The sequence below is a fragment of the Oncorhynchus gorbuscha genome, linkage group LG15 (assembly GCF_021184085.1).
Source record: "Oncorhynchus gorbuscha isolate QuinsamMale2020 ecotype Even-year linkage group LG15, OgorEven_v1.0, whole genome shotgun sequence".
NCBI classification, from domain to species: Eukaryota; Metazoa; Chordata; class Actinopteri; order Salmoniformes; family Salmonidae; genus Oncorhynchus; species Oncorhynchus gorbuscha.
In genome coordinates, this window is record NC_060187.1 from 71,412,045 (window position 1) to 71,436,422 (window position 24,378).

Consider the following 24,378-nt stretch of genomic DNA (forward strand, 5'->3'; position numbering starts at 1 on the left):
GTGTGTGTGTGTGTGTGTGTGTGTGTGTGTGTGTGTGTGTGTGTGTGTGTGTGTGTGTGTGTGTGTGTGTGTGTGTGTGTGTGTGTGTTTGGGTGCATGCATGGGTGTGTGTGTGCTCAGATTTTTAATCCAAACTCAGAGATGTTTCTTCTCTGACCTGTGCTGGTGAGATATACTCACTCTCTCCACAGTTGGAGCATGGTCTTTCAGGCTATGAGTCATCTCTCTCTCTCTTCCTCTCTTATCCTAGAATATTGACTTGTAATGCTTGTTAATGCTTTGTAATTTAAGATTATTGTCACGCCCTGACCTTAGAGATCTTTTTTATGTCTCTGTTTTGGTTTGGTCAGGGCGTGAGTTGAGATGGGCATTCTATGTTTTGTGTTTTATGTTTTCTATTTCTTTGTGTTTGGCCAGGTATGGTTCTTAATCAGGGACAGCTGTCTATAGTTGTCTCTGATTGGGAACCATACTTAGGTACCCTTTTCCCACCTATGTGTGTGGAAGGTTGTCTCTGTTTAGAGCACTTTGCTTGTGAGCTTCACGGTTTGTTTTTGTAGTGTTTATGGTTTTGTTTGGCGTCTTGTTGCTTAAAATAAAGACAATGTACGCTCACCGTGTTGCACCTTGGTCCTCATCCTTCAACAGCCGTGACAAGGATGCCTTGTATGTGAATCCATTCATTTCACAAAGTAATACACTTGAATTTAGAATCCCATTCTCAGACATTTCTTGATGGCATATTATTGTAACTCAGCTAGCCTCTTGCATGTTGCTAAATCATCTTTATGGAGTCAGAAAAATATTTTAACAGGCTAATTGCAGTCTTATTATGGGTTGCAAGTGAGATACTGTATATACACTGAGCAAAAATAAGAACGCAACATGCAAAGTGTTGGTCCCATGTTTCATGAGCTGAAATAAAAGATTCCAGAAATTGACGTCGTGTGGACAAGCGGTTTGCTGATGTCAACGTTGTGAACAGAGTGCCCCATGGTGGCGGTGGGGTTATGTTATGGGCAGACATAAGCTGCGAACAATGAACACAAGTACATTTTATCAAAGGCAATTTGAATGCACAGAGATACTGTGACGAGATCCTGAGGCCCATTGCCGTGCCATTTATCCGCCGCCATCACCTCATGTTGCATGATAATGCCCCATGTCACAAGGATCTGTACACAATTCCTGGAATTTGAAAATGTTCCAGTTCTTACATGGCCTGAATACTCACCAGACAATCACCCATTGAACATGTTTGGGATGTTCTTGATCGACGTGTAGGACAGTGTGTTCCAGTTCCCGCCAATATCCAGCAACTTCACACAGCAATTGAAGAGGAGCGGGACAACATTCCAGAATCAACAGCCTGATCAACCCTATTCAAGGGCAAATGGTGGTCACACCAGATACTGACTGTTAATCCACGACCCTACTTTTTTCCCCTCCCCATAATACAATACATTCCCTCCTGAAATCAAAATCAAATCAAGTCAGATTTTATTGGTCACATAGACATGGTTAGCAGATGTTAATGCGAGTGTAGTGAAATGCTTGATGTTGTTGATAGCCCTAGCTGCACATTAGCGAGCTGTCCCTCCAGGCCTCAGCTGTGACCGGTCGTCATTAGAGGCACACAGCACCTGAGGAAGTACAGGAGAGGGTTTGATAGCTGCTCTGTCTGCCGGCTGGAGTGAGTGTGTAACTGGGTTTTTCTTTATGATTGTGACCATTGCTTCACACATACACAGCCCCCTCTCAGTGTTCAGAACCAGAGACAGCTGGGACTTTAAACTGAAGAGTAGAGAGAGAGAGAGAGAGAGAGAAAGAGAGATCCTGCCATCGGTCACTATTCTGCATTCCTCTGCTCCCAAAACACAGTCAACCAACCAGCTCCCTCCCTCAGGGCCCCTGTGAGAATGTGTGTGTGGAGAAAACACTAGTGGCTAATTACAGCTCTCTCTCATCACCAATAAAACCAGACAAGAGCTCCAGAGTTCTCAACCATGGTCGTGTGTGTGGGGACAGGGACCATTACTGCGGCATGATGTGCTAATGTCTTTAATGGCCCCTGCTTAATCCACCACCTCGTTATTCACCATAGAGACTTGACATTTTGCTATTTGTTGAACATTAAAACAGTTGGCAAGAAAGAGAGAGAGAGAGAGAGAGACAGAGAGAGAGCATGAGAGAGACAGAGAGAGAGAGAGAGAGAGCATGAGAGAGAGAGAGAGAGAGAGAGAGAGAGAGAGAGAGAGAGAGAGAGAGAGAGAGAGAGAGAGAGAGAGAGAGAGAGAAACAGAGAGAGAGAGAGAGAGAGAGAGAGAGAGAGAGAGAGAGAGAGAGAGAGAGAGAGAGAGAGAGAGAGAGAGAGAGAGAGAGAGAGAGTGAAAACATTCTCAGGAGGGGACAGGCCTAAACATCTAGACCAGACTCACAGTCCAATAGTACCTAGAGTAAATCATGCATGTGCAAACTCAGCACTTTAACTTCTGAGTGTCATTCCAAAGTAATCAAATGCATTTCGGAAGCATTATTTACATGACATACAAGTAACTCTACTCATAAATCATGTTTCTGCAAAGGGCATACACTACAGTAGGCCTGGGCTACAGCTGTCAACAGCACTATAACACATAGAGGCTTTCCTTGAAAGATATTTAAATCTCAGGGCACATATACATCACATCACATGAGCAGGCCAAGTGCAGGGCCAGGGTCAATTTACAAGCGTATAATGAGCGGATGTAGACCTGGCAGAGAATAATCCAGATTTCCTCTCTCTTCTTTTATAAATCTAAACTAATCAAGATATAGGGGTAATTATTGGCTTCCTGAGTGGAGTGACTGCAGAGCTTTGGTCTGACCTAGATCTGCCACTGTGTGTGTGTGTCTGTGTGTCTGTGTGTGTGTGTGTGTGTGTGTGTGTGTGTGTGTGTGTGTGTGTGTGTGTGTGTGTGTGTGTGTGTGTGTGTGTGTGTGTGTGTGTGTGTGTGTGTGTGTGTGTGTGTGTGTGTGTGTGTGTGTGTGTGTGTGTGTATGTGTGTGTGTGTGACCTGAGTTTCAGGTTTCCCCTCACTGAATGAATGAATGAATGAGCTTCCTGTCATTCTGAAGGCTGCCTCGAAGGCCTGTGGCCTACCATCCTACCCTGGCCTGGATGAAAACACACACACCCAGGGGTCATTTTTAGTTTCCATTTTAGATTCGTCAGATCACAAAACAGTTACCACATGGCTACAGAATCTCTGGAGGATTTTTTTTTGCATGCTTCAAACGAGATTCAAGGTGGGCTTTCTTGAGTAATGGCTTCCTTTTAGCCTCCCTACCATACATGCCAGATTTGTGGAGTGCTTTGAATATTGTTGTCACATGTACACAAAGCCTGTAGCTATTTGAAAGTTGCCATTGGACTCTTGGTAGCCTCTTTGATCAGTATCCTACTTGGTCAGTCATCCAGTTTGGAGGGATGGCTTGGTGTTGGCAGGGTCTTGGTGGTGCCATACACCTTCCACTGCTTAATAGTCATCTTGACTGTGCTCCAAGGGATATTCAAGTCCTTTGAAATATTGTTATGCCCATCCCCTGATCTGTGCCTTTTCACAACTTTGTTTGGGAGTTCTTTGGATTGCTGTTTGGTGCTCATAGTTGAGTGTTTGCTTTGCAATTCACTACACAGCAGAGGGAACCTTCAGGAACTGCTGAATGTATCCTGAAATCATGGGAATAATAATTTAGGACTGCTAGATCATTTAGGACTGCTATTACAAGGGGTGTGGACACTTATACAACCAGTCCAAGCTTTACACCACTCGAGCCGACACTTGTCTTTGCGCATGGTGATCTTAGGCTTTTGTGCGGCTTCTCGGCCATGGAAACCTATTTCACAAAGCTCCTAACGAACAGTTCTTGTGTTGACGTTGCTTCCAGTGGCAGTTTGGAACTCGGTAGTGAGTGTTACAACTGAGGATGGATGATTTTTACGTGCTACGCACTTCAGCACCCTGCGTTCTCTTTCTGTGAGCTTGTGTGGCCTACCACTTTGTGGCTGAGCCGTTGTTACTCCTAGACATTTTTACTTCACAATAACAGCACTTACAGTTGACCGGGGCAGCTTTAGCAGGGCAGAAATTTGGTGAACTCACTTGGAAAGGCAGCATCCTATGACAGTGCCACATTGAAAGTCACTGAGCTCTTCAGTAAGGCCAATGTTTGTTTATGGAGATTGCATGGCATGTCAGCAACGGATTTGGCTGAAATAGCGGAATCCACTAATTTGAAGGGTTTTGCTTTTGTATATATATTGTATATCACTGAGTGTCCAAAAAATGAAGAACACCTGCTCTTTCCATTACATAGACTTGACAGGTGAATCCAGGTGAAAACTATGATCCCTTATTGCTGTCACTTCAGATATAGAGATATTTAAGCCTTCAGACAATTGAGACATGGATTGTGTATATGTGCCTTTCAGAGGGTGACAAAAAATGTAAGTGCCTTTGAAATGGGTATGGTAGTAGGTGCCAGGTGCACCGGTTTGCATCAAGAAATAAAGCTGCCGGGTTTTTCGCATGTGTATCAAGTTTCCCGTGTGTATCAAGAATGGTCCACCTCCCAAAGGACATTACAGCCAACTTGACACAACTGTGGGAAGCATTGTAGTCAACATTTTCTTCTCTTTTCTGGACGCATATGTAGGTCTTGTGTTGGGCCAGGCAAGCAGGCTGGTTGGTTTCCTCTTGTATTTTTTCCACTGCTAGATGGGCTGCTGGGTTTCTCTCCACCAGAGTTAATGATGGGCTAATTTCTGGCTGAGATTCGGAGAGGAACAGGAAATTCTATAGCCCTCCTCAGAGCAGCGGTTACATTACTGGGAGACACCACTAATATAGACTGGTGCCAGCCTGGAAGTCTGTCTCCCTCTCCTTCCCTCTAACGCTGCTTCCCTTCTCTCAATCTCAATCTCTCTTTCCTTCAATCTAACTCTCTCTTCTCCCCCGTCTCTCTCTTTCTCTCTCACTTTTTTTCTCTTTCCTTCATAATCAATCTCTCTCTGTCTTGCCATCTTTCTAGTTCTCTCTACTCTCTCTCTCTCTCTCTCTCTCTCTCTCTCTCTCTCTCTCTCTCTCTCTCTCTCTCTCTCTCTCTCTCTACCCCCTGACTCTTTCCATCTGACCATCAGAGAAAGATTCTGAAACATTATAGGGCTGCCCAGTCTGAAACATTATAGGGCTGCCCAGTTTGAAACATTATAGGGCTGCCCAGTTTGAAACATTATAGGGCTGCCCAGTTTGAAACATTATAGGGCTGCCCAGTTTGAAACATTATAGGGCTGCCCAGTTTGAAACATTATAGGGCTGCCCAGTTTGAAACATTATAGGGCTGCCCAGTTTGAAACATTATAGGGCTGCCCAGTTTGAAACATTATAGGGCTGCCCAGTTTGAAACATTATAGGGCTGCCCAGTTTGAAACATTATAGGGCTGCCCAGTTTGAAACATTATAGGGCTGCCCAGTTTGAAACATTATAGGGCTGCCCAGTTTGAAACATTATAGGGCGGCCCAGTTTGAAACATTATAGGGCTGCCCAGTTTGAAACATTATAGGGCTGCCCAGTTTGAAACATTATAGGGCTGCCCAGTTTGAAACATTATAGGGCTGCCCAGTTTGAAACATTATAGGGCTGCCCAGTTTGAAACATTATAGGGCTGCCCAGTTTTTCATTGATGCACATAGTCACAAAGATACTACAATGCACTATTATAATAATTTCATTACTTTTAAGATGGCACCGGAGAAGGCATATGTTTTACGTGCCCCCAGCAGATTGTATTTTTTTGTTTATTTGCGTTGAAAAGTTCCAGCTGTAGAAGTCAAAAGTTTCTACAGCTGCACCATCGAGAGCATCACTGCCTGGTATGGCAACTGCTCGGCCTCCGACAGCAAGGCAGTGCGAACAGCCCAGTACATCACTGGGGGCAAACTTCCTGACATCCAGGACTTCAGTACCTGGCGGTGTCAGTGATAGAACCTAAAATTGGCAAAGACTCCAGCCACCCTATTCATAGACTGTTCTCTCTGCTACATCAGTGCAAGCAGTACCGGAGTGCCAAGTCTAGGTCTAAGAGGCTTCTAAACAGCTTCTACCCCCAAGCCATAAGACTCCTGAACATCTAGACAAATGTCTACCCAGACCATTTGCAGTTTCCCCCCCCACCCCCTCTTTCTGTTGTCATCTATGCACAGTCACTTTAATAACTCTACCTACATGTACATACTACCTCAACTAAACGGTGCCTCCGTACGTTGACTCTGTATCCATACCCCCCCTTTATATAGTCTAGCTATTGTTATTTTACTGCTGCTCTTTAATTACTTGATACTTTTATCTCTTATTCTTATCCTTATTTTTTGAAACTGCATTGTTGGTTCGGGGCTCATAAGTAAGCTTTTCACTGAACACCTGTTTTATTCGGCGCATGTGACTAATACAATTTGATTTGATGTGATTAATTTTCTTATGTACCCCATTATATGTTTACAAAAAAATCAAGGGACAACTACTAATTTTAACATGACCTTATTTGTCAAAACTGCTCAATTTAAATTTGGACAGTCAGACTGCAGAAACTAAGCCTGAGTTGCCAACAAGACTCTGGCAAAGGCTCTAGTGAGGCCTCCCCAGAATGTTAACACGCTTCAGGAGCACATCCATCTCTCCTACATCCAAGCCTTCCAAGCCTTCCCCCTCAGCCCGGCCAAAACTGATATTAGAAAGATAAAGTCTTTTGAAGGGGTCTGGCTCGGTCCTCCATTGGGGCTGGCACACTTGGTGGTGTTAAATCACAGAGTTTGACAGGTCTAGTCTGCAGCTGACAGACATGCGAGGGATGGTAAACCACACTAAACACACACTATCACCCCTGCCAATAAAAATCCAATACAGGCCTGCCTTACCACCGCTGAACACATGCATGATGTACACACATAGAAACACATGCAAGAACGCAGGCGCTCGCGCACACACAAACAAATACCTTGATCCTGGATCAGACTGACAGCACCGTCAGTCACAGACAAGTCACCCTCACCCTGCACACACAGGCACAAATACACTGACTCTGGATCAGATTGACTCCTGAACACCTAATAAAATGGCTACCCAGAGTATTTGCATTGCCCCCCTCCATCCTCCTTCTGTACACTGCTGCTACTCTCTGTTGTTATCATCTATGCATAGTCACTTTAATAACTCTACCCACATGTACATATTACCTCAACTAACTGGTGCCCCTGCACATTGACTCTGTACCGGTAACCCCCTGTATATAGTCTCTATTGTTATTTCACTGCTGCTCTTTAATTACTTGTTACTTTTATCTCTTATTCTTATCTGTATTTTTTTTACTGCATTGTTGGTTAGGGGCTCGTAAGTAAGCATCTCACTGTAAGGTTTACTACACCTGTTGTATTCGGCGCATGTGACTAATAAAATTTGATTTGATTTGAAGTCACCCCCCCTCCCTGCACACACAGGCACAAATACACTGATGCTGGATCAGATTGACAGTACAGTCAGTCACAAACAAGTCACCCCCCCCCCTTCCCGCACACACACACAACACTTTTTATTTTTTATTTCACCTTTATTTAACCAGGTAGGCTAGTTGAGAACAAGTTCTCATTTACAACTGCGACCTGGCCAAGATAAAGCAAAGGAGTTCGACACATACAACAACACAGAGTTACACATGTAGTAAACAAACATACAGTCAATAATACAGTAGAAAAAGTCTATGTAGAGTTTGTGCAAATGAGGTAAGATAAGGGAGGTAAAGGCAATAAATAGGCCATGGTGGCAAAGTAATTACAATGGTGGATTAAAGAATCACCAGCAGCAAGTGCAACGTCATTGATGTATACAGAGAAGAGAGTCGGCCCGAGAATTGAACCCTGTGGGACCTCATAGAGACTGTCCGAGGTCCGGACAACAGGCCCTCCGATTTGACACAATGAACTCGATCAGAGAAGTAGTTGGGTCATCCGATAAGAATGTGGTGATTGAGAGCCTTGGCCAGGTCGATGAGTACAGCTGCACAGTAATGTCTATTATCGATGGTGGTTATGATATCGTTTAGGATCTTGAGCGTGGCTGAGGTGCACCCATGACCAGCTCTGAAACAAGATTGCATAGCGGAGAAGGTACGGTGGGATTCGAAATGGACTTTAGAAAGGCAGGGTAGGATGGATATAGGTCTGCAGCAGTTTGGGTCTAGAGTGTCTCCTCCTTTTAAGAGGGGGATGATCGCGGCAGCTTTCCAATCTTTGGGAATCTCAGATGATAGAACAGGCTAGTAATAGGGGTTGCAACAATTTCGGCAGATAATTTTAGAAAGAGAGGGTCCAGATTGTCTGGCCCGGCTGATTTGTAGGGGTCCAGACATTCAGAACATCAGCTATCTGGATTTGGGTGAAGGAGAAATGGGGAGGCTTGGGTGAGTTGCTGTGGGGGGTGCAGGGCAGTTGACCAGGGTAGGGGTAGCCAGGTGGAAAGCACAGCCAGCCATAGAAAATGCTTATTGAAATTCACATTTTAGTGGATTTATCGGTGGTGACAGTGTTTCATAGCCTCGGTGCAGTGGGCAGCTGGGAGGAGGTGCTCTTATCTGAAAGACTCATCTCTTCAGTGGGTCATATGATTGAGTGTAGTCTGGCCCAGGAGTGTGAAGGTGAACGGAAAGGCTCTGAAGCAACGAACCGCCCTTGCTGTCTCTGCCTGGCCGGTTCCCCTCTTTCCACTGGGATTCTCTGCCTCTAACCCTATTACAGGGGTTGAGTCACTAGCTTACTGGTACTGTTTCATGGCGTCCCTAGGAGGGGTGCGTCACTTGAGTGGGTTGAGTCACTGATGTGATATTCCTGTCTGGATTGGCGCCCCCCCTTGGGTTGTGCCATGGTGGAGATCTTTGTGGGCTATACTCGGCCTTGTCTCAGGATGGTAAGTTGGTGGTTGAAGATATCCCTCTAGTGGTGTGGGGGCTGTGCTTTGGCAAAGTGGGTGGGGTTATATCCTTCCTGTTTGGCCCTGTCCGGGGGTATCATCGGATGGGGCCACAGTGTCTCCTGACCCCTCCTGTCTCAGTCTCCAGTATTTATGCTGCAGTAGTTTATGTGTCGGGGGGCTAGGGTCAGTTTGTTATATCTGAAGTACTTCTCCTGTCTTATCTGGTGTCCTGTGTGAATTTAAGTATGCTCTCTCTAATTCTCTCTTTCTTTCTTTCTTTCTTTCTCTCTCTCTCGGAGGACCTGAGTCATAGGACCATGCCTCAGGACTACCTGGCATGATGACTCCTTGCTGTCCCCAGTCCTCCTATCTCTGCAGTAGATTGCAACTCCGCCACCGTTGACAGTTCTATTTTGTCTGAAAATTTTAAAGTTAGGGATGGACATTTCTGGGTTTTTGGTGGTCTTCCTAAGCCAGGATTCAGACAAGGCTAGGCAGAGTGTGCTAAATCAGTGAATAAAACAAACTTAGGGAGGAGGCTTATAATGTTAACATGCATGAAATCAAGGCTTTTACGGTTACAGAAGTCAACAAATTAGAGCACCTGGGGAATAGGAGTGGAGCTAGGCACTGCAGGGCCTGGATTAACCTCTTCATCACCAGAGGAACAGGAGTAGGATAAGGGTACAGCTAAAGGCTATAAGAACTGGTCGTCTAGTACGTTCGGGACAAAGAGTAAAAGGAGCAGGTTACTGGGAGCGATAGATTAGATTGAAGGTATAATGTACAGACAAAGGTATGGTAGGATGTGAATACATTGGAGGTAAACCTAGGCATTGAGTGATGAGAGAGATATTGTCTCTAGAAACATTTAAACCAGCTGATGTCACCGCATGTGTGGGTGGTGGAAGGCATATTGAGCAGGGCTAGAGGCTCTACAGTGAAATAAGACAATAATCACTAACCAGAACAGCAATGGACAAGGCATATTGACATTAGGGAGAGGCATGCGTAGCCGAGTGATCATAAGGGTCCAGTGAGTAGTTAGGCTGGCTGGAGACATGGTGATTCAGACAGCTAGCAGGCCAGGGCTAGCAAGCTAGCAGAAGGGCCTTGGAGGGATGTCGCAATGAGGAAGTCTGTTATAGCCTCCTCGTGCGGTTATGTCGATAGACCAGTCGTGATGGATTAGTAGGTTTCCATGTATCAAAGGGGTCCAGTCCAATTGGCAAAATAGGTATAGTACCCCAAGAAATTGCCTGATGGATCTCTTCAGCTAACAGTTCAATATGCTCTAGACAGCTAGCGGGCCGTGGCTAGCAGGTTAGCAGATGGACATTCAGGGGACGTCGCGACGGAGGGCCCGTTGGAAAAAAAATCCTCGGGCAGATTACGTTGGTAGTCCAGTCATGATGGATAAGCAGGGCTTCGTGTAGTAAAAGGGTTCTAAGCCAATTGGCAAAATAGGCATAGTGGCCCAAGAAGTTAGCCGATGGACCTATTCAGCTAACTGTCCGTTATGTTCTAGACAGCTAGCGGGCCGCAGCTAGCAGGCTAGGAGATGGGCATTCAGGGGACATCGCGACGTAGGAGCCAGTTGAATAACCCCCTCGGGCAGATTACGTCGGTAGTCCAGTTGTGAAGGAGCTTGATGCCAGCAGTAAAAGGGGTCCGGGTCAATTGGCAAAATAGGTATTGTGGCCCCGGAGTGGCTGATGGACCTCTTCAGCTAGCCGGGAGATGGGCCTAGCATGGGCTAGCTACAGGTTAACTGGTGCTTGCTTCGGGTCAGAGACGTTAGCCAGGAGTAGCCACTCGGATTGCAGCTAGCTAGTTAACTGGCTAGCTTCTGTTGGGCGATTCCGGTTCAGAAGTAAAGAAAAATACTTTAGAAAAAAAGCAGATCCATCCCACATTGGGTGAGGAGAGTATTTTGAAGTTGAGGTTTAGAAAAATATAAAAAGATATGAGAAGAAAAATATATAAAAATATATATACATGGGACACAACGGGACGAGGACAAAGACGTCTGACTGCTACGCCATCTTGGAAACACCCACCAACATGGTTCTCATTAGCCTCACTATAGCCTTGGGTGTGTTGCTCCCCCTTGGCAGCACACACACACACATACACACACACACACACAGAAAGAGAGCGGTGTATTTATACATTGTCCCTGTGTTTCCCATTAGGAGGGCTCTGTAGCCTGTCTGTGTGTTCTCATTACCACAGGCCCAAACACTCTCAGTGGTAGTTACATTCTCTCTGTGTGTGTGTGTGTGTGTGTGTGTGTGTGTGTGTGTGTGTGTGTGTGTGTGTGTGTGTGTGTGTGTGTGTGTGTGTGTGTGTGTGTGTGTGTGTGTGTGTGTGTGTGTGTGTGTGTGTGTGTGTGTGTGTGTGTGTGTGTGTGTGTGTGTGTGTGTGTGTGTGTGTGTGTGTGTGTGTGTGTTTGTGTGTGTGTGTAGTGTCAAAAGCTCAAATCAACATGAGCGTATCCATAAAGTATTTATAAGCACTACAAAGATGCTTCACAAGGATGTATGACCAAAGTCATACTGCATAAAAGGTCCTTCCACCTACTTGTACTTTACCTGACTGCTGAAGCAGCTATATAGGCCTTATAAAGGGATTACGACAATTATTCATTTAAACAGCAGATGAAACAGCAGGACTTTGGTCAAAGCCAAAGTGGTGTAATCTTTACTGGCCATCACCATGGCACGCTCAATCCTTTCTGCTGTGCTCTCTAATGCATGAATCTGCACCCTTTCTCTTCCCTCTCTCTTGCCCTCTCACAGCTCCTATCTGCACTTCTTTACAAAACAACAAGAGGTTGAAAACAGACGGATCCTATTAAGAAATGTCATGCTTGCATAGTACCATTCAACTCTGCCTGAAACACTGTGAGGATGCTGAGGAATAATTCAATTTGATCTGTGTTTTTTCTCTCCCCCAGGGAAACTCACTGTTGCTCCTAAACTGAGTGATGTTCCATTGAATCCCTATTAGAGATTAAATCACTGTCTGGCGGAGTGAATCACCCTGTGAAACTGAACCACCATATGTGGCTGGATCGCAGTGGGCGATAGATAGCATTACTGTGTCTTCTTGTGTGTGTGCGTTTTTCAATCCATGTGTAAAGTAACTGAATCATTTTTTGTCCCTCATAACGCAGTTTGGTTGAGAATGTGTGTGTGTGTGTGTGTGTACTGTGTATGGCCTGGGTTAGTCTGTTTGTCCCGTAGGGGCAGGAAGCCACAGACAGCCATCAATGAGCGTCGGGCTGATTTACAGAGAGTATGTGAGGAAACCTTAATGACAGGGTCGTCACGGAAGTGGGATCAAATTCATCTTTATGGCTGCCTAACTATGTGGGAGGGGACAGTTGCTGTTTTTATCCACCCTGTCGTCTGCAGAAGTATGTCAACAGTTTGAAACAACCCACATTTAAAATCCAGAGCTGTACACTCAACGGGAGTTGAGATTGTATGTACTGGGTTTAGTGTGACTGAGCTACTTTCCACATACAGACGTTTCAAGCGCGCTCATTTGTGAACATTCAACATTCATCCCCTACATAGATCTGATAAAATGCTAGCAGAGAAAGTTAGAGTGTTCATCATCTTCAGTAGTGACTTTTGGGCATTGTGTTCGGCACCAATGAGAACAATAATGCTATCTAGAGTAAATACATGAGGGTGGATCCATATTGCTGTATGTTGCTAGGCAGTGTAATGTGCAATCTGAAAAAGAACCCCTCTCTAAGAGAGAGATGGGAGGGATGACTCACTTCCAGAGATAAGCAGAAGATAACGTTCCTCCTCTTCCTCCTCCTCCTCCCCCAGGCATGTTGGCCCAGTGATTGACACCTCGTTAGGAGCTGCTCTCCTCTCCCTGAGGAAGAGGGTTTCGCAGCAGTGCAATCTTTGATAACCCTGTCACACGATATCACAAACCGTAATTACGATTGGTGCCGGGGAATTGACAACACCTCCCTAGGGAAAAGGCTGCCATCACAGAACACTGCTGCACTTCTTCACTCTCTCTGCTCTGCTCTCAATGTGGTGTAAAATAATCCTCAGATTGGCCTGACAGAAATAACGGCACAGGAAAAGGGTTCAGAAGGCTTTATCTAAATTGCAATGCAAATTCTATACAAACATGCACATAGAGACTCCTAATGTCAGAAATGTACAGTGTCTAATGAAGTCCTTCTGTAGGTAGTAGGCAAATAAAGTGTTACCAAAAACATAGCGGCTCCTCGTTTCAGATAAAGAAAAGGCTTTAGGAATGAAATGTGTAGGTGAGGAAAGTAAACATAAGAATGATCTCAGAGAGATGACAGAGAGGAGATTGCGCCAACAAAACCAACAGCAATGACAGATATTGATGTTGGCATGTAATCTAGTGTGGTGGGTGCTATCCAGGATCCTCGGGATGTCCCTACCCTAAACGTCAACCCTACCCTTAACCCTTACCAACCATTTTAAATGTCAACTTCAATGAGGTAGGGACGTCCCAAAGAACCCGGGCAGCAAGGACACATCCGGTGTGACATCTCTTCCAGGTGTGTGTGAGGGGCAGGTCAAGTTCACGGGATCAGATGGACAGCATGGTACAATATACTGTAATCTGCTTTCTACTGAGAGAGAGAGAGAGAGAGAGAGAGAGAGAGAGAGAGAGAGAGAGAGAGAGAGAGAGAGAGAGAGAGAGAGAGAGAGAGAGAGAGAGAGAGAGAGAGAGTGAACAGGAGCTGTTAAACATTGCTTTGACCTTGAGGAGGTTTCAACACAAAATTGCAATGTTAAACTATGTGCTATGTACGGAAACAATGTACAAAAGGATTCGAACTGAAAGTCGATTTTCCTGCAGGCTACAAACAACAAAACCTAATTATAGCTGGGCTCAGATGAGCTCACTACCAGGAAACTCCAAGGAATGAACATGCAAAATCTGTTTCATATTCCCATAAATATTGCCTTGTTCAAATCTATTGAATTAAAAAGAACACTTCAGTGACTCTATTGTTATTGTAGATGTTCACTGATGATGAACATTCCAACCTTATCCCAAATCAGGGTTGATGACACAAACTAGAGCTTCAGTGCTCTGCTGTGAAAGGCCTGTTTGAGTATGTTTGACTTGTTCTGTTCAACAGTGAGTGAGTGCTTCTGCAGAGGAGGGCGTTGTGAAACAGCAGTGATTTGTGTGAGAGGCAATGTCAGACATGACCATCTCAACACACTCAGACAGGCTCAGGCAGGGGCCGCTGGGAAACGGGATGACAAGGTCAATGTGTGTGTGTGTTTCAGACTGTGTGCATGTCTTATGACTGAGAAAACAGAGCCTAAAAATCAGTTTTTATTATTTTAAATACATGGATGGATGAACACGTTCTAGGCCAGGGGTTCCTAAACTTTTTCACTCAGTTCCACCTTCCAGCATCGGGGAACATTCCGAGCCACCCCTGGAGGCGCTCGCGCCACGTCTATTTCGATGGGCACAAGCGGTTCATGACACAAACTGTTCACACTCGTCTTGTTGGTGGAGAGAACATTTTGCAGGTTTAAAGCTACTTTTCTTGCAATTCTATACATTTTGTCATGGGGTGCAAGGGGAAATGTTGCAGTTTTAAAGCTACTTTTCTTGCAATTCTATACATTTTGCCATGTCTAATGTCTATTCATGTGATATCTGAGTGACTCAAACATTACCACAAAATCTTTGGGCTAAAAAACCTAGCTAAAAATCGTTAGCTGACATTGATCTGGACATTTCTGCCAAGTTATAAATAGCTCTCTAAGGTCTGCAATGACTGACATGACAAGAGGAACTGATGATTCACTACCCAAATCGAAATGGCACCTTGTGCATTCTACTATTGCAACTTTCATTCAAGAGTCATTTGAAAACCAGACTGACCCCCACGCCCCCCCTGCCGACCCATCGCCCCACAGTTTGGGAACCACCGTTCTAGGTTATAAAACAGCAATTTAGCCTTCTTTGTATTCACCTATAATAGACTAAGACGGGCGAAGAGATTTGTTTTTGCATCCACCTGACAGGCTGGCACTGTAGACAGTTAGCATTCACATTCTTCCCAAAGTGCACTACAGTCAGTTGGTTAGCATAGCTTTAGCATTCTTTACAAAGTCTACCCTGAGGTGATAAATGCTCAGTGGGATCAGCTAACAACAACATGCAGACAGACAAGTCTGAAACGCTCCACAGTCATAAAACCTGTTGTCTGGGCTGATGTGGGAGGTACTAGGGGAGAGTTAGCACACAATAACATCACCACTGTGTGACCTGCCGTGTCCTCTGTGAAGATAGAGGCATCAGAAGTTCATAAGGTCAACCTCATACATAGTGACAGGTGAAGCAGAAAGTTATTTGAGTAATTTGAAAACAGCAGCAGTACTTGAGCAATTATTCCAGTATTTTCCAAAACTAGGACATGTCACTGAGCTCTCTGCATTATGAATAAATATCATTACATCCATCGTGTGGCAATATTAACACGATAGCCTTCTTAAAATGTCCAAGGCAACTTGTGTGACTGGGCCATAAATGCATGTTGATGCTGAGGTTTAGGTTTATATTGTGTCTCTATACTCTCTCTCCTGCCCTCCTCCAGCTCCCAGCATTCCAGGCCAGAGTAGAGCTGTTGAGTAGGCCTAAAGTCTGACCACAGAGCAGCAGAGAGGAGAGGGACTGAGACTGAGGGACAAGCAGTTCTCTGTGTGCTCTGGACTGGGCTGCTGGCTGTACAAGCACTTCCTGACAAACCAGTAGCAAGCCAGGCATCAGGAAGACACACTGACAGGGAGGGAGGCAGACAGAGTGAGACCTAGCATACACATATTATGTGTGTCAGGGTAGCCTAGTGGTTAGAGTGTTGGACTAGTAACCGGAAGGTTGCAAGTTCAAACCCCCGAGGTGACAAGGTACAAAATAATTTGTTCTTAACTGACTTGCCTAGTAAAATAAAGGTAAAATAAAAATATTTTTTTTTTTTTAAGTGTCATAAATGGCACCCTATTCCCTATGGGCCCGGGTCAAAAGTAGTGTACCATATAGAGGATATGAATCCATTTGTGATGCAGCCTTAGTATATGTTCAGTCAGCTAAGTCAAATCAATAAGGGCTTGAAATTAAGGCATGTACTGCAAGTCCATAGAGGTCGGTCAGTGGTACTTCTATAGGAGGAAAACATAGCCCATGTTACTATGAATCCAGAGACTAGAAGTGGCTACCATTCAGCTAAATGACCTGAAGGTTGCTTAGGCACTGCATTGAATCAAGTCCTCAACTCTGTGCCAAGCACTTACGACATCTCACTGATACTCAACATTTCACAACGAAAATGAAGGAGTATTCCTCAGCACACCTGCTAACCTGTCTGAAACCAAGGGCTCGGTTTAATCCGTAGCTCAGAATATCTGCGTTGTAGCACAGTTCACATGTAAAGGTCACTTCCGATTAAGCCGACGTATCGTTTACCATGAATGCAGAGTCTCTGCGACCTTGGGAACATTGCTTTTAATTGTCACCCGTGCTATAAAGCAGATCTTCAACGCAGCGGTTTGAACTGTGCGTATGCATAAACTACTGGACATGAGCCATATATATAGTTCACATTAAGTTATGGTCAGTTTAGCCACAAACTATACAGCCACAGACTTCAGAGAAGCTTGGACACAATAGATACAAGAGTGAACAGAGCAACAAAATTAAAGACAACAACAAGACTACCCTAAACAACGGCTGTATGAAAGTTGAGTAGCTGACCTACGTATGTGACAGCCAGACATGGGACACAAGCTATTTTAAGTGCAAAGCAACAATGCCCCTACACAAGCAAGGCCTCCGAGCGTTCACAGTGCATACCAACCATTCACAAGATTCCCATCCACCTCATTTAGCCTAACCAGAGAGCTGCATTTGATTAACATCCACCCAGGATAAGGAAGTAATTTTTCAAACCAGACTTCACAGTTGGCTGTAACCACTGAGATAAAACTTGTGTTCGCTGTTGAGCTTTTCCAGCTGTAAAAATGATTGCTATTACCATGTTGTTACAAAGTGAATACTATATAGAGTCGATGAAGCAGATTTGTTACACTCCAAATCTTAAACTACATTTTAGGCAGGTACCCTAACGGTTAAGAGCATTGGGCCAAGAACCGAAGGTCGCTGGTTCTAATCCCCTAGCCGACTAGTTGAAAAATATGTTGATGTGCCCTTGAGCAAGGCACTTAATCCTAATTGCTCCTGGAAGTCGTTCTGAATAAGACCACCTGCTAAATTACTCAAATGTAAATGTACACTAGGTAACAGCATGATTCAATCCATCAACTTTGGTTTATAACAAATGAAAATAATAGATATTTCAAATCAACATGACAGTTGGTGCAAAGGTGGGATTTTTTATTCTTTAAAGTAATCAGTGTGGATATAAAGAAATGTATCTATAAATATGTTTTTAATAACAAACAAATGTAGAATACCAGAATTAAACATAATAGATGTGAAAGGCATGAGCATGTAGTTTAATAGAGAGCCATCGATGGTAAAATAACTTTCATGCATTTGACAAGAACATAACAGAAGATGTCTGAGGTGGGGACAGATCACGGTGTCTAGCTTTATAAAGCCTAAAGACAGCTGCTCATCCTGCATGGTTAGCACCGACACACACGAGCATGTGTGCACACACAAACACACACTTAACCAGGAGAAATGACTCAGGGGTGAAAGGGGACTGCTCAAAGCTGCCACCTGGGCCCATTGTAAAAAAATAAAGCCACATTTTGCCAACAATTACCTTCTGGGGAATATTCATTTTCTGACTCTGATTACCTGTAGGTCTGAAAATGACAAAACGCGCGCTGTCCTATCTCCTTCAATTATTCATTTGCTTTCAATTTTTCTAAGCCAATTATACAGCCGGCTGTAGAGTAGGCAACTACGTATTTCAGCTAGTTCATCAATGAAGGATTGGTATTTCAGCTGTCTGTCTGTCTGTCTGTCTGTCTGTGAGAAAGCATTAGGGAGTGCAGCTGATGTGTTACGTAGCCCACCTCTGAGTCGGAGCTGTCTCTGTCCAGCATTCTGTATTCCCCTAGCCTGGTCCAAGACCTGATTGTGCTGTCCTGCCTACTCCTATGGTTCTTCAGGGGTTGGCAAGACAGCACAAACAGATCTGGGACCAGGCTAGTATTCCCCTCAAAGTGCTCAAAAAGGTAAACAAAGCCACAAACGACGTGTGTCTGTTCTGTGTTCATAGGCAGCAAGGATGTCTGAAACACATGAACAAAATGTTGAAAAGATCCTGCAAATGTTATACTTCCATTCTATTACAATATTGTGTCACCAAAAGACGGCTTTTAACTTTGGTGCAACTATTCAGGCTTTATTTTGGGCTAAATGTTCTCATTCTGGCTCATTCTCATTCAGGTTATGAAAACATTTGCATTTGGAGGATTCATGTCATGTAGGCTACACAGTACATGTGCACACAATCCCAAACCTATACCGACTTTCTTGTTACAAAAATGCTGACTGTACTTTTAACCATCACATCCCAGGCATTTAGAAATATGGTGAACACATAATCCCAAACCTATACCTCGTTTTAAAATACATGTTGATCATATTTTTAACCTTCAAATCCCAGGCATTTAGAAATATGTTGAATAGAAGAGAACAGCTGGACAGAAAGAACAACAGTATAATGGGGGATAAGGACCCACGAGGAAGCAATTGTTTTTTCACGGGACTCTGCTGCTTAGAATAGAAACAATGTTCCGAGCCAATCTACTGATCAAAGACAGCTACAACCCTCTCCCAGCAGTGACCAAGCCAACTCAGGTCCTAAGACAACCACATCCTTAATGCTAAATGCTCAGTTAGCTTTATCACTTAGGTCCATTTTCATTATGCCCAAAGTGTGTCAAATAAATGTTGGTTTTAATAGAGGGAAACACTAAAAAAGAGAATTTTGATCTTTAAATACAAATATATACTTACAAAAATCTCACAAAATGTTTTATGTACAATAGAAACATCATGTACCAATGAGTGTCTCTGCATGGCAATTAAGTCCAAAAACGATTATCATTCATTCAGTCTGTAAATAAACACACTTGCTTTGTGTGTGGGGGGACACCCATCATAGGCTAAAGTACATCCAGAGGTCTCACCCCACTCAGACCATTCACACTGTGGTCTCTCCCTGGTTGTTGTTAGCCAGTCTCGTATAAAACCTCTTCCAGGAGTTGAGGGTCTTCCCAGACCAGATCCAGAACCCGGACGTTATCCCCACGATCAGAGTCATGAGGTACTTGATCATGAAGACGGTGAAGTCGGGGCTCATGTTGGGGTGTGGGTGGGCCGGACAGGGCACGGCGTACGTCTTACACGTCTGGCTGATCCACGTCCTCTCCCACTGCTCCCGGAAGGCCTGCTCGTAGAAGTAGCAGGCGATGACGATGGTGGCGGGGACGGTGTAGAGCACGCTGAAGATCCCTATCCTCACCATCAGCTTCTCCAGCTTCTCCGTCTTGGTGCCGTCGTGCTTCATGATGGTTCTGATCCGGAACAGAGACACGAAGCCGGCCAGGAGGAACGAGGTGCCGATGAAGAGGTAGACAAAGAGCGGCGCCAGGACGAAGCCTCGGAGAGCGTCCACGCTGTTGATGCCCACGAAGCACACGCCGCTCAGGACATCCCCGTCCACCTGTCCCACCGCCAGGATAGTGATGGTTTTAATGGCGGGCACAGCCCACGCCGCCAGGTGGAAGTACTGCGAGTTGGCCTCGATGGCTTCGTGACCCCACTTCATCCCTGCTGCCAGGAACCAGGTGAGGGCCAGGATGACCCACCAGATGGAGCTGGCCATGCTGAAAAAATACAACATCATGAAGAGGATGGTACAACCCTCCTTTTTGGTACCCTGCACCACAGTCCTAATGTCGTTGTCAAACCTGTCATTGCAAACCACCTTGTCCTCAAGGAGAAATCCAGCTATGTAGGCAATGGATACCATGGTGTAGCAACCGGATAGGAAGATAATAGGACGCTCAGGGTAGCTGAAGCGCTTCATGTCCACCAGATAGGTTAGAACGGTAAATAACGTGGATGCACAACATAACACGGACCAGATTACTATCCATATCCTGGCGAATTTTAACTCTTCCTCGTTGAAGTACATCATTCCGTTAGATTTCTTTGGCTCGCACGGTGCGCCACAGTCATCCTCACCGAGAAAACGGTAATTCAAATAAGTGGGTACTTTCAGAGAAGCCGGGCACTTGAACTGTCCTTTTACAATCGCAGTATCGTGCGGAGGCTCCGTTACATCAGGGGTGGGGTTGACCGGTGTGTTTTGACCCGACATATTCTGCCCGACGCACAGCTCGCCCGCTCCGTGAACCGGGAAAGACTCGCAAGCGAGGCTGACCGGCCACTGGAAACCGAATTTGTTCATGAGCGCCTCGCAGCCCTGTCTCGCCCTCTCGCACAGTGACCTGCACGGGGGAAGCGCCTGCTCAAGCACCGTGCACACAGGCGCATACATGGAGCAGAGGAAAAACTTTAAATCAGGAGAACACTGGACTTTCACAAGCGGGTAAAACTGGTGGACCTCGAGCCCTGCTTCCTCCTGGTTTGTGTGTCCTAGTAAATTTGGCATGATGGTCTCGTTGTATGCGATGTCTGTACAAAGTGGAATAGAAATCGGCTGGCAAAAACCGTGCTCCGGAATAGACATTCCCCGGTCGCCATACTGTCCATTTACCCGTATAGATCCTAAACTGATCAATAAAAACAGCTGCAAAAATATACACAGTACTTTGTTGTAATCCATTGCGAAAGCATTACGCACGGCCACAGACATACTTTCTTTGCGGTTTCTTCCAAAACTAGCTAGCTCGCCAGCTAGCTCGCCACTACTTCCCCGCTCCCTTTCTGTGCTCGGTTTTTCTTTCCTTGTAAATGTAACATTACTCCCTTCCAGCGTAACTTTTGGTTGTTTTCGCTTCTCCCCGCCGTTGCGCAGAGATGTTGAAGGTCCCCCAAAATCGAAAAATATCGCTGACAGGATTTGGAGAAGAAAATCCAACCTACTATACACAACACTCAGGTCCGGACTCCGCAATGTTCTTCTGCTACTCTAGCTGCGCGACAAACGAGATAGCTTCTCTCCGCTCTGCGCTGTTGAAACCTGTTTCCAGGCGCCCTGCTGTCTCAGTGAACCGTCTCTCTCTCCTCCACATGGAAAAAAGGGTTGGACTAACAGATGGCATGGTTTAGGGATCGTCTACAATTGTTCATCTTGTGCATTGCTGTTGCGTGTCAATGTCTTAGTTCTATAGCCGAAACAATATCACATATTTCAAATAAGAATTATGCCCTTATAAATAGGCCTATGATACTTCTGAAAGCCACATCTAGGACAACTGATGGAAAAGGAAATACTGTTTTACAAATCTGACAGAAGGCCTACCGTTTATATGAGCAAACCCTTTACCCTTATTTAACTTCTATGTTCATTAAAACTGTGTGACTCATATTAGACCTCCTCAAATAGCCTACTATTGTAACAGTCCAGACTCCCTTGGTATTATCATCCAGTAAAACTGTGTGTGACTGTAAAACACACTAAATAAATGCCATGCGCGTTACATATTACAAAAGAGTATAGCCTAAATGGATCTTTTAAAGAGGGAACAACCAGCATCATTTTAATCAGTCTCCCCTTTCAACCATAATGTCGTCTCCACCGTTAGGCCCTAGGGACAGGGATGAAAGTGGTTCGTCACCACGAGACTTTGGGATCAGAGGGGTTTCAAACCCATCTCACACAGTGGTGCGCGCAGAGGTAACAGTGGGAGGGAGAGACACTGTGTAGAGGAGAACAGGAAGGAAACCGTGAGAGAGAAAAAGAGAGAGAGACCCTGTGTAGAACACCAAAGGAAGGAAGAGTGATACTCCACTACAGTGAGCTTAACAGGGCTGTCCTGCCCCCCCTTGACTTTTAGGGAGTCTATTATCTCTCATTTGTCATCAACTGTACTGTACTGTACCTTACTGTTCACCAGAGATATATTAGATAATGTAAGACTGTTTAATGTACAAAAACAATATCATAACAACATAAATAATAATCAAATCAACTACTGTTGCAACCATCAATAACACTATGACCAGTTATAGCACATCAATAATATGATTAGCCCAAGTGATGTGCATCAAAACCTATTTCTAGTTATCAACCTGTCACAGAGCACTCTCTATTGAGAATTCAAAACATCATGGCTCACTAGCTGAGGCCAAGCAAATACAGAGGATCCCTAATGTTAATCAGTTACCCAGGCATTCTGACTGGTTAGGAGGCATGTCTGTCAGTGGGATGTAGAAGGAGTCAATAAGTATGTAATATATCCTGACAGAAGAATGCAGTGAGATTTGGTTCTTCAAGCTACACCCTGCCAAGAGAGACACACAAACTCAAAATGATGTATATTACTAAATGTCTTGTTTTAGGGCTGGGTGTCTAGCCAAGTCTATTCAGTTTGGAATAAAGTTGTCCAGAGCAATCAACATTACGATTAAAACCTTGAGTCAGATTTGACCTTCATGCAGTTGATATATGATCCAACATTAAAGAGATAAACTGGAAATAACTATTGGAAATGCATTTTTTTGGTGCAAAACAGTTTCAGAACCATTTATGACCACATGCAATAACCACAGAACAGAATAGAATGACTTCATGTTTTTCCAAAGAAACTTTAAAAACGTTATGAACATAACATTCTTACAGCAAACATTGTGTTGTTGCAGTTTCCATGTATTTGTCTCCTACCTATCTGTCACAGCAGTCATTATGACCTGGAGGTTGTTTGTTTTCATGTTATAAATTATATCTGTTTGAGGACCAGCAGGCCTGAAAACTGTACTCATAACTGAAGTTACATACTTTTTCAAACATGCATCCCAAATGGCACCCTATTCCCTATATAGTGCACTACATTTAACCAGAGCCAATAGGGATGCAATTTGGGATGCAGACTTGGAGATGTTGTTGACCTATTGGTATGGTTTGAATCAGAGACATAACACCTTGGTGGGTGTCCAGAGAAAACACTGTTGTGGTACAATACAAAGAGGGACTCTGTAATCAGGCCAGCTGAGCTCACATCAAACAGGGACTGGTAATACAGGATAAATCACTAGAAACCGTTGCTGGTACAGTTGAGGAAATCTTGCCGTAAAAAAAACTAAGTACGGTACTTATATCAATTCCAGGGATAACTAATTTCAGGAAGTAGCTAACTATGTAAATACTGATGAATAGGAGGACAAAGGCAACCAATATCCACACTAGCATGACCATTAGAATGGAGTTGTGGTAGAATTAGTATGAAAGTATGTATGTAATACATGACCTAACAACAGCTGTTTTGCATTGGTAGCTGAACACAGTTTGAAGCATTAATAAACTTTATTTATTTCAGGTAAACCAACAATAAACAACATTTACAGAAGGACATTACATCTTCCATAATAACATTACATACAGGTCGTAACAAATAGGTAATGCAACAGCTATTCTACTATTATATCCTAAGTTTCAGTTTATAACGTGACCGGTAACACTTCTTCTATGTCCGAAACCACTTGTGAAAAATGATGTCTTTTCAGAGCATCATACAAAAAAGAAAAAATAGATACGCAAAGAGAAGCTTTTTTTTTGTACTGTAAAACACAGATTCAGTGTTGAGTACAGCGGGGGTTGAATGTCTGGTTCCAAAACGCCTTTCCCAACATATACTGTACGTCTACGCAGTTAAGAAACTGACAAGGCCAAAAAATATACTGTATGTGTATATATCCATATATATTTAATACGAATCCTCTCTTTTATGGTGCAGAGGAGACACGCGTGACCCTGTATGTACGCAAACATAGTACAAGCGTCACTATTACATTTTACACAAGGCGTTTCACCTCCCCTTTATATACAGCCTAGTAAGACAGTTTATAACAAAGGATACAAAATGATTAAATATTGACATGTATCTCGAAATATGACTCAGAATGTGCACATTCCGTAGCATGACCAGTATAGCAAACAGATCCATCTTAAGCCATTCCCCAATTCAGATTTGAATGGCGTATTTGTAAATGCATTTTTATTAAACATCTGGAAGTTAACTTTACAAGCAAGAACCAATGGTAACATTAAAATGCTAGTAGGCCCCATTAAAATGTTAATAATTTCGACCACCACAGTGCTCAATGTGCAATTTCACTACTTCTTTCCCAAGATTTCCCTTCATAGAGAAATGCTTTTCGTTCCCAGAG

At 44.1% G+C, this 24,378-nt stretch overlaps 2 protein-coding genes across 5 annotated transcripts in view; both read right to left on the reverse strand.

Annotated features, from left to right (window-relative positions):
• Positions 1 to 13,184: 13,184 nt before the first annotated feature.
• Positions 13,185 to 24,378, reverse strand: part of LOC123997943 (cyclin-dependent kinase 14) — a 241,577-nt gene continuing 230,383 nt past the window's right edge. For 2 of the 4 annotated variants that reach the window (XM_046302681.1, XM_046302684.1), the window contains one exon: positions 23,503 to 24,378. This exon is cut by the window's right edge and continues 2,684 nt beyond it. The gene's annotated coding sequence lies outside the window, so the exon portion shown is untranslated. Of the gene's footprint in view, positions 13,649 to 23,502 lie in introns of those variants that run through there. The other 2 variants (XM_046302683.1, XM_046302682.1) reach the window with 2 other exon arrangements.
• LOC123997942 (frizzled-1-like) lies at positions 17,416 to 21,263 on the reverse strand. The gene has a single exon (XM_046302680.1). The coding sequence runs from the start codon at positions 20,903 to 20,905 to the stop codon at positions 19,226 to 19,228; it is 1,680 nt and encodes a 559-aa protein (XP_046158636.1). The 5' UTR covers positions 20,906 to 21,263; the 3' UTR covers positions 17,416 to 19,225.

Bases quoted from the DNA above. Each gene is read 5' to 3' on its own strand.
- LOC123997942 (XM_046302680.1), bottom strand. From the start codon at position 20,905: ATGTCTGTGGCCGTGCGTAATGCTTTCGCAATGGATTACAACAAAGTA.